This window comes from Erpetoichthys calabaricus, chromosome 12 (assembly GCF_900747795.2).
Source record: "Erpetoichthys calabaricus chromosome 12, fErpCal1.3, whole genome shotgun sequence".
Classification (NCBI taxonomy): Eukaryota; Metazoa; Chordata; class Cladistia; order Polypteriformes; family Polypteridae; genus Erpetoichthys; species Erpetoichthys calabaricus.
This window is the reverse complement of record NC_041405.2, coordinates 84,369,860-84,385,326: the sequence shown is the minus strand read 5'-3', so window position 1 is coordinate 84,385,326 and position 15,467 is coordinate 84,369,860. Positions and strand designations below refer to the sequence as shown.

The following is a 15,467-nucleotide window of genomic DNA, read 5'->3' as shown; positions in this document are numbered from 1 at the left end:
ACTATCTGGCGCTTTCCGTACTCCAATTGATTTGTGACCCTTTCTGGACTCCGTAGTCTGTCCCGTTTTATTCTGGGGTGGCGTATTATGTCGGGTTTGATTTGTGAACCTTTCTCGACTCCGTATTCTGTCCCGTTTTACTCTGGGGTTGGGCGCTGACTCCTGTTGTTTGTGTGGTTATGTCGTTCGTAGTCTCCATGGACTCCGTAGTCTGTGGGGGGGTTTGTGTGGCACACCAAGCAGCACATTATTCCTAACTTCACTCAGCAGTAGTGCCACGCACAATATGGCGGTGACGCCTGCGCCCTCACTATGCATTAGTGCCACTCACAATATGGCGGCAACGCCTGCGCCTTCCGTATTATGTCGGGTTTCACCATGCTGTGTAGGCGCCTTTGCCTTTCGTACTTTCCCGCGCCTTCCGACGCGCGATGTAGGCGCCTGCACCTTCCGGGTCTGCCTCCGCTGTGTGGGTGCGGGGCGTTTTAACTGTCGTTGTTTCCGCCTTTATATTCTGTCCCTCGCTGTGCATGTGTTTCGTGCCTAGGTTTTTTTGAAGCTGTTGCATTCCAGTTTTCATCATCTGTAACCTGCTCTCCATGTGTTTGGCCCCGTTCTTTAACCTCTTTATGACGTTTTACTTTGTTTCCTACTCTGTCTTTTATTTCTGACCTCGCTCTATCCTGCTTGCGGCATGTCCGACGGTTCGTAGTCTCTCCCGTTTTGCTGGGGGGCTTTGTGTTGCGCCTGCGGACGTTCGTAGTCTCTCCCGTTTCACTCTGGGGAGGGGGGCTTTGTGTGGCGCCTGCGCACTATGTCTCCTGCATCCACGGGCAGGTCCCTGCGTCCATATCCGGTTTACCATTCTCGTTTAGTAATATGGATAGGTAATGAAAACTCAAAATTCAGTATCTCAGAAAATTTGAATATTACATACGACAAATAAAAAAAAAAAAAACAAAAGATTTTTAATAGAGAAATGCTGGCCTACTGAAAAGTACGTCCATGTACGCACTCAAAACTTGGTCAGGGCTCCTTTGGCATGAATTACTGCATCAATGTGGCGTGGCATGGAGGTGATCAGCCTTCTGTGGTGTTATGGAAGCCCAGGATGCTTTGATAGCAGCCTTCAGCTTGTCGCATTGTGGGGTCTGGTGTCTCTCATCTTCCTCTTGACTTGACATGGGGTTTAGGTCAGGCGAGTTTGCTGGCCAATCAAGCACAGTGATACCATGGTCATTAAAACAGGTTTTGGTACTTTGGCAGTGTAGGCAGGTGCCAAGTCTTGCTGGAAAATGAAATCAGTATCTCCATAAAGCTTGTCCACAGAGGGAAGCATGAAGTACTCTAAAATTTCCTGGTAAATGGCTGTGCTGACTTTGCACTTGATAAAGCACAGTGGACCAACACCAGCAGATGACACAGCTCCCCAAATCATCAGACTGTGGAAACTTGACATTGGACTTCAATCAACTTGGATTCTGTGCCTCTCCACTCTTCCTCTAGACTCTGGGACCTTGATTTCCAAATGAAATGCAAAATTTACTTTCATCTGAAAAGAGGACTTTGGACCACTGAGCAACAGTCCAGTTCATTTTCTCCTTAACCCAGGTAAGACGTTTCTGACGTCTCTGGTTTGGGAGTGGCTTGACACAGGGAATGTGACAGTTGTACCCCATGTTCCAGATACATCTGTGTGTGGTGGCTCTTGAAGCACTGACTCCAGCTGCAGTCCACCCCTTGTTAATCTCCCCAAATTCTTTAATTGGCTGTGCTTCACAATCTTCTCAAGGCTGTGGTTATCCCTGTTGCTTATGCACCTTTTTCTAACACATTTTTTTCCTTCCACTCAACTTTCCATTAATATGCTTAGATACAGCACTCTGAACAGCCAGCTTCTTTAGCAATGACCTTTTGTGGATAACCCTACTCTAATTTATTGAGAGGCACCTGTAATACTAATAAACTTGAATTATAATTGGAATAAACTTGGCCAAGATGTACAAACTCAAAGAGCAAGGCTCACTTTACATTGTAGTGCAAAGATAACAGACTTTGTGGAACAAACAAATATATGTGAAATGGCAAGTATCACAAAAGTAATTCTTACTGAAAAGACCTTCAATTAAACATTTCTTTAAAACACCACTGGCTCAATAATTATAAATATCCAACAACTAGGAGACATTTTACACTACCTCAGTGCAGTCTGAATGTACATTAGATTAATACTTTCTCTTTGCTGTCATTAAGCTTGCAGGTAGGGGAGTATGAAATAATAAGCAAGCTTGCATTTTCTGATTTTGGTACATTAAGGAGCACTGTTAAAGAAACTGCCAATAACAAAAGGGTCATACTCTTCAACATACAAGATCAATGAGATCATCTTTGAGTACTGTACTGAGAAAAGCGCTATATAAATGTAATGAATTATTATTATTATTATTATAAAAAAAAATCCTGCGACGATAGGAGACTTTTTTGAAGAGATTTTTTCAAGTCCCGCAAGACAAAACTTTTGACATGAGATTGTTTCAAGTCACGCCCTCCTCTCAATATTCAAAAACGCACACGGTCCATTCACCTCTCATTCGTGTGAATGCTTTTGACAGACACATTTCCTGCTCTCTCAGCTCTTAAATGTTTACATTATCCACACTTTAAGCTCCCAATTAAAGAAGACATATTATGTCCAAATCTTATTGATAAATTTCATCCCGAAGGGATATCAACAGAAGAAATGAGTACATGGGCAATCCTAGCACGAGTAATGATGAGTCAAACAAATTAATGCAAAATTGTCGATTGGGTACACAGCAAATTGGTTAAATGCTTATCAACAGACTATGCTGAAACAGTTGGTGGTGATCATGTGGATGATGAAAATATCAACTTTGTGATGTTCCTGCAGTCTGACTAACTTTCAAATCAGGGGGGATGTCAAACTTAACATCCGTAGCAGCTGGATATCATCACCTTAAGGATGTCAGATGAAGTGACTAGCAATCACAGTGAATAACAAATTACATGACTCAGTGCAGACTTTTCAGCAAAGTTTCACATTTCCAAAATATTGTGTGCTTGCTGCATTCTGACAGCCAATAACACATTGCCTGACAAAGCCAGTACCTGTACAAAAGGTTTCCTGTAGGGCAATCTTGGCCCATTTCCTTTTTCAATTATGTCATGTTCTGACAAGTATGAGAAATGAAACACATGAGCTGCACTTCTGCTTGTTTGGTTTAAAACAATTTTGGTGCGACTTTGCTCAGGACCAAGTTAAGCACAATAGGACTGTCAAAAATATCTATCAATTGTTACTTTTTAAAATTGTTTCAATACTTATTTTTTCATGGTATCACTTCTACAGTTTACATTACGATGCACTTCTGGTTCACTCTGGCTTTGACAATTGAGACTCGCATGCAACCAATGGGTATGGGCAGATGAAACAGAAATGCCATACTTCTATTACTATTTCCACATCATTTTCCACCATGTAATGTTTGACCGATCCCCACTTAATGACAGCCAGTGTTGGAGAATATTACTTTTGAAAGTAACTTAATTACGTTATTTGTTATTTAAAAAAGTAACTAAATATGTTACAGTTACTTATTATAACATGCAATGCATTATAATGTGCTATCTTTTCCCTTACTCTCTTCATTTCACTGGCCAGCATTTGTTATTAAATTCTTAACCGTAGAATTTTCATGAAACTGACCAGAGAATGTGAACATTTTCTTGTGTTGTATAAATATTGTAGCTAACCTAGGTCAGACCCTGAGACAGACATGCTCCATGGGTGGCCAAGACCTGTCTGATGGGGTAGAAATTCATTGATACTTTAAAAAGTAATAAAAGATCATTTTAATGGCAAAGTTATAAAGAAAATGCATGTGTTAAGTGTGCCTGAGAAAATTTTCAATATAGTTTGAACCTTTGATTCTACTTTTGCATGTGTTTTCTTCTCATATTTACAAAGATGCGCCAGTCATCCGAGTGTTGGTATGTGCCGAGTTAGCCCTGTAATAAACTGGCATCCCATGCACACTTGTTTGTTGCATTGAGGTTTGAAGGGATAGGCTCTAGCACCCAGAGCTAGACTGAGTAGGTTTCAGGTTATGTTGTTCTTCTAAGTAAACTTTTTTGTGTAATTGCTTGCCTCTTTCTCAATCTCATTCTGTAGACAGGAAGACAATGAATGCAAAGTGCAGTCAGTATTTTTTAAACGTTTTCACAATTTTCTTTTTTTAAACTTCTATATACAGAGTTTGTAACCATAATTGCTTGCAAATACCAAAAATTGTTAATGGAATGACAAAGACATTTTATGGAGAAGCAGTATTTCAAACAAGTACTTGAGAATCTCTCTCTCTATATAAAATCCAACGCCTGTCTGTATGTCTGTCCACTTTTCACGTGAGAACTACTCAACGGATTTAGAATGGGTTTTTTTCTATAATTTGCTTGTATATTTCTGGTTGATTTTGTGACTTCTGTCATTGCGCCAAGTATCATAGTTTCACTTACAGGAGCGATATATTTGTGCTAATCTGCGACAGAGGCTGCAAGCTGAGGGGAGGGTGAAGCGCGATGTCAGGGGTGGAGAGCTGGGCAGGGCCCTTGTCACTGTCCTGTTTCACTACTACGCCGGTGGAGCCACAGGGAATGGTTAGTCATTAGGACTACACAAATGAAAAATATCACTAACATTCTGAACCTATTTAGTAACAACCAGACCTCTTAATAATAGCTTCTCTATAAATGGGACAAATCAAGTACCTACTTGACAAAATTAAGAACTGTTAGCCTTCTCGATTAATATTGCTGTTTTCAATTGCACTGCAGTTGCTGTATTAAGATGGCTGTTCTGATATTTTAATGCACTATTGCTGGCAAGGGTGGATTTAAAAATCTGTATATGTAAAGACTACAATTGTTCAAGGTATCTATCAGTCAATTTTAATATTTTAAAATTACTTCCAATACTTATTTTTCATGGTATTGACTCTGCAGACTAAATTATGAATGCGCTGCTGTAGCACTCCTTTTCGTTGGGATAATAATTGATAATAATTAGTATGAGCAGACTTCAGCACTAGCTGTAAGAGATCCAAGATTTATTAACTTGTATGAAAAAACATTCTTTATCACAAGAATATTACTGCCTCGAGACTGGCCGATCACGTCCTCTTTAACCTCATTCCTGTTATTCTTTAGATAGTCTGTCCACAGCTGGTCACACACATGCGGTCTTCCCAGAATTTACTCATCTCGAGATCATAGTGGCTCTGAACATGGCGTATGCAGCAGTAATAGGAAGGGCAGAATGTGGAATGTCTGAACATGGTGTACATTTAGAAGAAATCCACTTGTTATGTTGATGATTGCTCATTAGAATGGCCAGCGACTGCATCATATAGTAGATTCCAATTCTAATGATAGTGAAGCACACAAAGGTGATGACTTTGCTCAAACGGTACCTTGACAACACTTCTGAATGTGCACACAAATCCTGCACATGCACTGCCAGGTCTGCGGTTTGGTAACCGCTGGCCTACATCATGGTTAGCCATTCCCGGTCTAAACATGTCTTTTGATAATTCAAGTTAAAAGGTAAACTTGTGTCTTTGTTTTGAAAATAACTAGTACGCAAATAAGTATTAAGCTGGCCTGTTGGTGAGTGGATCTAGTTGGGGACTTCTGTGTTTACTTGCTCCCAGGCCCAGAGATACTGAGAGGAAGAAACTGAAATCTTGGCTGCTCCTAAGCTCTAATTTAATGACAAGCTGCTGGCTTACTTTGCACTCAATTATATATAATTCAGAAGACTGAGGTTGACATGTACAAGCCAACAAAGAAATCACCTGAAATGCCTTATTGATAGCACATTATGACCGAAAAATGTTTTAGCTTATGTCTCAGGTGTTTGCAATTTGTTACTGGTTACTTCATAGTATGATAAATACCTTTGAAAATATGGAGTTATTTCACGCACTGATAAGAGATTTACAAAAGTCTGCCTATGTTACATAAGCAGAATGTTATTTTTGGCCATTTATGGTTTGGAAGGGTCATTTAGCAATGAAGCTAAAAAAATTAAAAAATTGTTACTGCAGCCTTGCAAGGCACTATAACTTTCAGTGCATAACTGCATAAACAGTGGTGCTACTCCTCTATGGGCTAAAATATTTCCAGATGTGCTTCATAATGTGTATTTAGTTTGTCTTGGGTCAATTGCAGCCAAACAAAAGCAAACCTCACAGAAGAGCACATTGACATGCTGGTCTTACTTGCAAAAAACTTTGAGGTTACAAAGACATCGTAGTTTATTTACACAGAAATGCAATGTGAACCGTTTGCATTGATGCAAAGCCTTTAAATGTGTTATAGTGTTACTGTTCTGAACAATTGTTTTTGAATTTGAAAAGGCCATACAGGTGTCATGTGAAGGTTCCTTTTGGTTTATAGGTTTCCTGACCAGTTGGCAGAAGCTATATGGTCCCAGTACAACCACTGCAAAACCTTGGTTTGCAATGCTGTGGCAGTCAGACACACCCCCACTGGGAGAGGAGGGTGTCCAGTTCAGTAGCCTCAAGAATGCATTTCTGCTTTTGAATGATGATGTGGTCCTGCTGGCATCATCAGACTGTGACCTTAGACATACACTGAGGAAGTTTGCAGCTATGATGAGGTTCAGCACCTTCAAGGTTGAGGTCATAGTTATCAGTCAGAAAAGGGTGGAGGCCCTCCTCAGAATGGTGATGAGGTGCTGCTTCAATCAGGAGTTTTAAGTATCTTGCAATCTCATTTATCAGAGAGAAAAGAAAGAAATCGGAGGTCAATAGGCTATTCATATCAGCATTCACAGTCATTTGAACACTATACTGGACAGGTATGGTGAAAAGTGACCTAGGCGTAAGGGTGAAATTCTTGATTTAATTTTGACATTTATTCCTACCATCACCTATGGTCACAAGCTATAGGTCGTGAAAGAACTAGATTGATCTCCTTCTTAATGTCTGCACTTCCCACCCAAAGTACAGCTGCTGTTCCTTCATTGAATGAAGCCAGTTGAGGTGGTCTGGGCATCTGATTAGGTTGCATCCTTGACTCCTTCCTAGGGAACTGTTTTGGGCATGTCCAACTGGAAGCAGACTTTGGGGAAGACCCAGGACACGCTAGAGAGATTCACTCTTGGCTAGCTGGGGAACACCTTGGGTATTCCCCTGGAGGACCTGAGAGAATGGGGTGAGAAAAATGATATCAAGGCATCTTTTCTTAGTTTGTTGCCCCCACGAGCTGGACCCAGATAAGACGCAGAAAATGGATTTCTTCAGAAGTGCACATTAACATTTGTTATACTTGAATGTTTATTTAATGTTTGTTACAATATTTTGCATAGATTGTTTACAAAAGATTTCAATACTTACTCAATTAACAATTGATAACATTTGTAGCATTGCACTATACTACCTCGGAAACAGTGTTTATTTTCAACAATGTTTAAAAAAAAAAAAAAAAAAAAGGTTGAGCAGATTTAAACTTCTTTACTTTTTATTGTTTACAGAACATTAACCTTTTACAAAAGACTGCACTATTTGAAATATATGCATTTAATCACTAACTTCTCTATTTGTTTCCATCAATGTTTAGATTCTAGAATTGCAATTTATTTAAATCATTTTTTAATTGAGTTAAATTATATACTGTATTGGATATAGAAAATTGTATTAGATTTCAATACTTTCCACAATACCTTATTGATATTTGAAATTTTGGTATCAGGTTAAAACCTGCTCTGCCTATTCGTAGATGCTGCTGTATAAATATGTACAGAATGCGCATTCATGTACTGGAAGTCATAGACATTTGCTGAAGAATCCAAAGCAGAAAAAAGAAAACGCTTTGTGCTGCTATGACATTTAGGTCTAAAGAATATAGGTAGTACTTCTGTTATTAAACTTGACTGTTCTGCATTCAAGCTTAAAAAAAAATTCTTGCCATGCTAAATAATTATCAGCTAGAAATTTGATCTCTTTATGTTAGGATTAAAATTAAACTAAAAACCATGAAGCTTGCCATTTTTTAAATTAGAGAAAAAAAAAAAAAATCACATTAACAAGAACCTTAGTTCAGGCAACAGAAAGAACAATCTGGGTCTAGCAAATTACTTTCTCCAGATAAAGCTGTCATTTTAGCAGTATAACATTGCAGGGTAATGTTATTATGTGGATTGAAATGGTAGAATTGTATCTTGCTAAAAATTGCAGTATTTCTTCCTTCAACTATCCTGAAGTTGAGGCAAGAATGTATTCCAACAATGCAAATTATCTTTGTCGTGCCCCCTAATTGCCCTGTCATTGTACTTAAATTTCTTAAGCTAGAAATATGAACATCTTTATTTGGATATCCACTGCCAAGGAGTTAGTATTTGCAGCTACAGAGAAATGTGTTTGGTATGCTTAGCAATGCTGTGCGAGACTGAGGAAAAATTGGAAGTTGGCAAAATGGTGTGCTTGTTGTTTAGATATAGGTATGTGTAAGAGGTAAAATCTTCTTGGTGATCTCAACATTAAACCACTCTTTTGTAAGAAAAACAAAGATGTAAAGGACAGTTCACACGCTAGTAAACAAAAGCACAATGAAGTTCAGTAAATAATCTAATTTATATTGAACATTTTCACTAACTCAAGAATGACTTTTTGAGTTACAGACAACACACAGTTCCATAATGTGGTGATCAATTAACACCTCAGCAAAGCATTATGAGATTATTCACTGTGTTTTCTGATTTCTAATAAATGATGATGCATGCATCCAATGCTATGAGTCACATCTCCCTGATCCACTTTACACATGCAACTACTCCTTAATCCTTAATTTACAGGTTCAGCAATTGTATCACAACTTTTACTACAGAAATAAAAATTTAACAGCCAAGAATTTTAAATCCATTAGTTCACTTTCTGAACAAGTACCACCAGCACAGGGCTGGGGGTGACCCAAGGCCTTTCACAACACTCCATCAGGTGAAATGAATGAACAAATGATGGACAGAGTATTAGAACAATGCAAAATGCAAAACACAAGCAAAACAAATACAATTCATACAGCTCCATCCACCTTTACATGTTTATACTATGGAAGATAAATTAACAGAAGAATCCAAGTGAATAAGAAAATATGACTCTGACAAACGGCACTACCCAAAAATAATTGAATATAGGTCAAAGTGTTGTCTGTTAACACAAATAAAAATAAATGCATTAATTCTACTTTAATGAAGCACTCTTCTTTGCTGAAAATTTGATCAGATTCAGAAATATATAAGCAAAGCACCTCTGTGTACATTTTTGTACTTCTCAAGCAACATCAGCGCACTGTTTTTTTCTTGACTGTCCAAAACCACTACGCATAACAAATGGTATTCTTTTGTGAAAGGCACGATAGCTTTACCAGTGCAAACGTAAAGGAAACCAACCATAATTACTTTGAAACATAACTTAAAATATATTTTGTGTACTGCTCATTAAATAATTTGTAACTATTTCCTGGATTGTCATGGCTGAACTTGGCTTTAACAATGCAGTGTTGAGTAAATCTTTAATTCTATTCAAAATGTCCAATACCAGCTAACTGACTTGCTTTAACATCCTAAAACTTGCTTAATCCAATTCAATACCACAAGGGGGGACTAGACCCTCGTTTCAAGAACCACTCACAAAATAAGAAAATACCAAGAAAATAGACTGGAAAATGTGGATTCCTCTTGTAACAGACATTTCTCAAAGAGAGAAAAACAACTACTGATCTTTAAACTATTGATTTAACTACACATCTGCAAAGATACATACATGCATGCAAATGTAACACTATTCTAACCTTCAATAAAAAATAAAGACCTCCATATAAACATTGAATATCAGCTATCACACAAATATAAAAATATCAACTCTTTTTAGAATAAATTTTGTGGTGTCTTCTCCCAGGTTTACAAACTATCTTAACACTTAGTAAAATTCACTGCACTTCCTACTTTCACGAAATGTTCAGGGTTACTTTTCCTATTCTGCATATCACAAAATACTAAATATAAAATCAAACTCACAAATTAACAGAAGCATGACAGTGGCAGAAAAAAATCACATCATTTTGTAGATCTAAGGGCTTGCAATCAGCATTGTCTTATACCAACATGCAGCAGAAATGCAAACTTGCAAAACTAAAATTACATGTAACCAACAACCAAATATTTCATAGACTATACAAACTAGGAAAAATGTGAAAGATAGCAGAATAGTAAAAATAGAGACTGGAAGTGAACTACAGAAGTGCAATCAAACAAACACTAGATGTGTATGGCCCTCTATAATATGCATGAACATTTAGAAAGCTTCAGATTTTTACTTTCATTGACATTACCTTCAATACATTTTAGATATAAAAATTTGCATATCAGCCATAATTACTACAACCATGTAATAGAGATATGGTAATCAATATGGTGTCCTGAGAAAAAGCATTCTGGCCTTTACCATTTGGGCAAATAATTAAAAATGCAATGATAAACAAAAGCCCCTTTTCAACTCCAAGTCCTTTATTTGAACAGCCTATCACCAAGCAAGAATTGTTAAGATTATTTTGTGGATTGCTTAAATTCTACTCTAAATATGACTTTTCAGATTTTTTTTGTGAAATGCAATTTTTCTTATAAAATGAAGAAAAAGAAATGAATGTTTGCTTTCATATGGGTAAAATGGCTGCACAGTGATTAATGCAACTACCACACAACCAGAGATCCCAAGATTCAATTTACATCAGGCACAGTCTATATGGAGTCTGAATGCCCATTACATATTAAAGGTGGATTTTACTCCGGATGATTTGGCTTCATCTCAAATTGTGAAGAAAGCAAGTATGGGATATTGGAGACTATAAATTGTTTGATGACCCCCCCAGAGTGCTAGTTACCATCTTACATGCTCCAGCCTTCTATTGGAAAAAAAATAGATTTGAATGAAAAGTTGAATGAAGGAAAGAAAAGAGAAAATTTGTTCTCTTTAAAATATTACACCATTTATTGTACTGTATTTAAATGCTTAATATGATCATAAAATGCATGGCTTCCTTGCCAACCCCACAGAAAAACTTGAAAGTTTCTATTTCTGAAACAAATTTTCCAAAGTCCATGCAATAAAAAAATGACCAGCTGCATAACCCAGACACAAAAATTACTCATTCTAGTATAATTTCATTCAGAAAAGGCAGTGTAGCCTAACAGTTTTTGGGCCTACACTGCAGTCCGACACCAATTCCTCGCTCAGATGGGGAATCTTCTGCATATTTACATATACTCTTTTTGTTAATGTGGGTATCATTCCACAATCAAATGACATACTATTACTAAGTTGACTGGTTGCTTTGTGTAAGTATTGAGTTGGTTATTGACTGAATGAGTTTGTTTCCTCTTAATCTGTACTGAAATGGTGAGTACAGAAAGAGATGAATGAGGAAAACTTCTGCAACATCCAAAACTTCACATGAACCTGATGAATATTTCTTATCCTAGCCCCAGATTCTTTAGAATGCTGCCAGGACCTCTTGGCAAAAGTACACATCTGTCCCCTAAAACAGGATAACATGGATGGCTGATGACATTTTGCACATTTCTAGTTCATAAGGATACCTTTCAATGCATTGCTTAAGGTTTACATTACTAAATTCACACAAAAGATATTATAAATTTTGAAATCTTCGACAGAGAACGTTCTACTTCAAAGATTATTCACAAACATAGTTATTAGTTCTACGTTTGTGAATTTCACATTTACAAGTTCAACTACAATAAAATTAGCCTATGATCTTTTGCTGCGTTCCATTTGAAGAGTGAGGTTGGAATTTCTGAATTCCCAGTTGGAATTTTTAACTGGAAAACTCCCTCAAGTCAGATTTCCAAGTCAGAAACTTGGGCTGGTCTGTCACATCCAAGTTCGTCCGACTTCAGATCATGATGTCAATCCAAAATGGTGATGTACACTTTAGTGAGAGCTGTAGTATTATACTACATATTAGCACTTCTGTCTATTTCTAGATCATTAAATCAGTGAAACAAACAGTTGTGTCTCATTTCTATCTGTGAACATGCTGCTACTGTGTCTGGATATGCTATATATTATTCCGGTGGAGCAAGCATGACAAAAGGTTTTGCTGGATGTTTCCATATTGTTCTTCACAATGTTTTACTGGAATGCAATACTCGGGTGTGACATCATTCTAAGCAAAGACACTGGAGGTAAATGGAACACAGCATTAATCCACCAGTCTTGGAGTCTTCTCTATTACTTTTCTAAACTCAAGCAAACTGTTGTTTCCATCAATCAATCTTTTGTCTATACCACAGAATATTTGCTGCATATGGCCTATTCTTCAACTGATGCAAAAACACCCTTTCAAGGCTTCATTACACCTTGGTTAGACTCCATCAATTCACTCTGCAATGGTCTTCCAGCTCTAAGCACTGCCACACAAGTCCACACTCACATGCCATAATCACATCCACACTGCAACTTCTTTGACCTGCTGTCTGATATGTGAACTCTGCCACTGATTTTACAGCTATAAATTACATGCCCCAGCCTGCATATTGTCATTATCCATGAGGCTTCCTTAATGTGCTAACATTTAAATTAGGAAACCCCACCTTTCAACTCGCACATATCTACTCTGTTAAGCTTGTGTTTATTTTACCTCTACTATACTGACAGTAATATCTCTGTTGATCATCGTGTTATTTTCAGTCCAATGTGGGGTGTTCGGCTGAATGTGCTTTTGCAGCCTCCCTAGGGTTTTAGATACCTGGGCATTACCATCTTTTATTTAAATGGTCTTGTATTTCACTTATCTTTCAACTGTTAGTGCTTTGTAAAGATATGCTGCATGAAAGGCATTACAATGGATCACGCTTGATTAATAAAATTATACCTACCTAAATTTTACTGCTTCCTTGACGTTTTATAGAAAATTTTTAAAGATGCAAATTTGCCCATCCACTTTCACGTGGTACGCTGTGACATTAGCAGTGCAATCAGATAGGCCACGTGGTACTTATGCATTTGTTATTAACGTTTTATCACCATCGTATACTCTGGAAATGTGTTACAACCGTTAACAATTATAAGCATAATGCCCTGTTAAAATTATTAGTAACAAAATATACTACGCCTCGCAAAACAATGTTGAACTAAAGTACGCTGTCGTTGTTTTACCTCCTACCAGCATGTGGCGCCGACAGTAAAAACAGAAGAAGAGGCGGGCGTTTAAAAAGGCGGTCCTGAAGTCGCCATCCAATTGGATGAAGACGTGCGCTAAGGGTTACGCATGACGTCACCGAAAGACATAAATCTCCCCGCCTCCATCTCAGCGCCCTTAGCTTCCCCCAGTACAAAAGCAAAATGTCCGCCATCTTCACAGGCTGTGCTGCTCCGGCTCTGCGGTTATTCTCGCAAAAATAAGCTATTTCTTGCCACCGGGGGGCCTCCCCAACCCAATAACTACGATTCAGAAGGGCCACCGAGTTTAAATGTTAGAAAAAAAAATTCTTCGGCTCATCACAAAGAAAAAAGAAAACAAAATTTTAAGAGGATTTATTTACCTTAACTCCGTATGGTGGGTCATCAAATGTAACTAGCATGTACCTGTCGCCTCTACTAGCAGGATCTCGAGCACGCAGCTGTTAAAGAAAAAAATAAAGAAAACCAAAAAAAGCGAAAATAGTACACGTTAATTTCGTTTTATTTTTTAAAGGGACCCTGAACTTTTTAATCAAAGAAAACATAAAAGAAAACAAAGCAGAAGTCGGGGTTAAAATTATTCTTTACCTTCATAAAGATCTCAACCGCGCCTTTAGCAATGTCCAGATACGTCGTACCCAAATAAGTCCGCTGGTTCATAGAAGCGGACGTGTCTATGAGGAAAAGTAAAATAGGCATTTTTTAGATATATATATATTAAAACGCTAAAATAGTCATAGGACGTAGTCTGCGGCCTGGGCGTGACTAACTCTAGACATATATGTGTGTATAATTTTTTGTTATAATCTGACCCCCCAGGAGAGGGTCGCGGTGCCTCCCCTGCCGCTGCCTGTCTCTCCCTCTGTCTTTTACTGAGCTCTGCTGGGGCTCGCGCTGATAGATAACTTCTCTTCCGAACCTAGTTCCACGCCCCCTTCTCACACCGCCATACCATTGGCTGCCAACGTCTTCGGTGACCAAGCCCAACGGATCTTCTCTTATTTAAATATTCAATAAGTGGGCCGGCGGCAGAGTTAGCGTACAGCCTGTGCAATTTTTTCAACCTAAATTCTAACGTGCGCGCTCATAATGTTGCATATTCATTGAGCGTCAAGAAGAGAGGAAATGCGGAGGCGCGCCCACCTCAGCGTGTTTTGTTTTTAAGACTTCTTGAAGGACTTTGTTAGTAACGATGCCGTAAACGATCGGATTATGTCAGGCTTTCAGGCTGGCGAAATCATTTTTCCCCGAAAGGAAGTCATCGAAATCCAGATCTCTTTAACAGCTCCCAACCTTCCTTTTCGACCTCGAGCGGCGATGAACTCCCCGTAAGCTCGTGCACGACATGACGGCCGAAGTGATGGCAAAAATTAGCGTGCAGTGTCTCAGCTACACGCGGGCGGTCGCGTTTGAGTAGCATCGGGAATAGATGCGCAATGTATCCAACAGAAAGGATATTCAGGGGTCCTGTTTATAACCTAGGCTCATTCTGGCGTGCTCAGCAAAGGTTTTAGTCGAAAACGATTTCACTTTCACTTGAAATATTTGCCTCTTACGAGGACGGCGTGCTGCATCGCCCTACCTTTAAATGGCTGCAGGACGGTGTCGAGCAAATTCCACCTGCCCAATGGATTTGGAAAAACCAGGCACCGCTGTTCTGAAATCGATTTTAAGTAGGCATTAAAACCACACGCTCCTTTAGTTGAAGCACGATTTATCGTGTGACGTGCGATGCACTCTGTCAGGCACTGTGCACAACCAATATGAAACGTGAAAATCATACACTTCTTTAATTAACGAAATCGAGGACTTATATTTACACCAGTCTAAGACGTACAATTAAAGAGTTGCAAAGACATAGCTTGATACTTAGGCAAACTTGCAGGTTTGTGTTTACCAGGGTAAAATGAAAACGTGAATTTATGTTTGTATAAAAGGTGTTGAATTAAAAAGTAGGTGTTTCAAAATGGTTTGCTTTTTCTCTAAACACTTCTCATAAATTAGAAATCCATACAATACGATTTTTCAGAAGCAAATTGAATGGACAGCAGTCTGTCAGATGAAAGTGGTGGTATTTTGTGTGGAGTTTGCATATTCTCTTTATTTAAAATGATTCACCTTCTATCACATAATACAAAGACATGTCATTAGGAGTACAGTATTGACAGA

At 38.3% G+C, this 15,467-nt stretch overlaps 1 protein-coding gene across 1 annotated transcript in view; it reads right to left on the bottom strand.

Moving 5' to 3' along the window:
- ints6l (integrator complex subunit 6 like) overlaps nt 1–14,202 on the bottom strand; it is a 102,337-nt gene extending 88,135 nt beyond the window's left edge. Inside the window, 2 exon segments of the mRNA XM_051935172.1 lie at nt 13,661–13,738; nt 13,887–14,202. Coding sequence (XP_051791132.1) covers nt 13,661–13,738; nt 13,887–13,997 — 189 coding nt within the window. The 5' untranslated portion in view covers nt 13,998–14,202.
- Between the last annotated feature and the right edge of the window lie 1,265 nt (nt 14,203–15,467).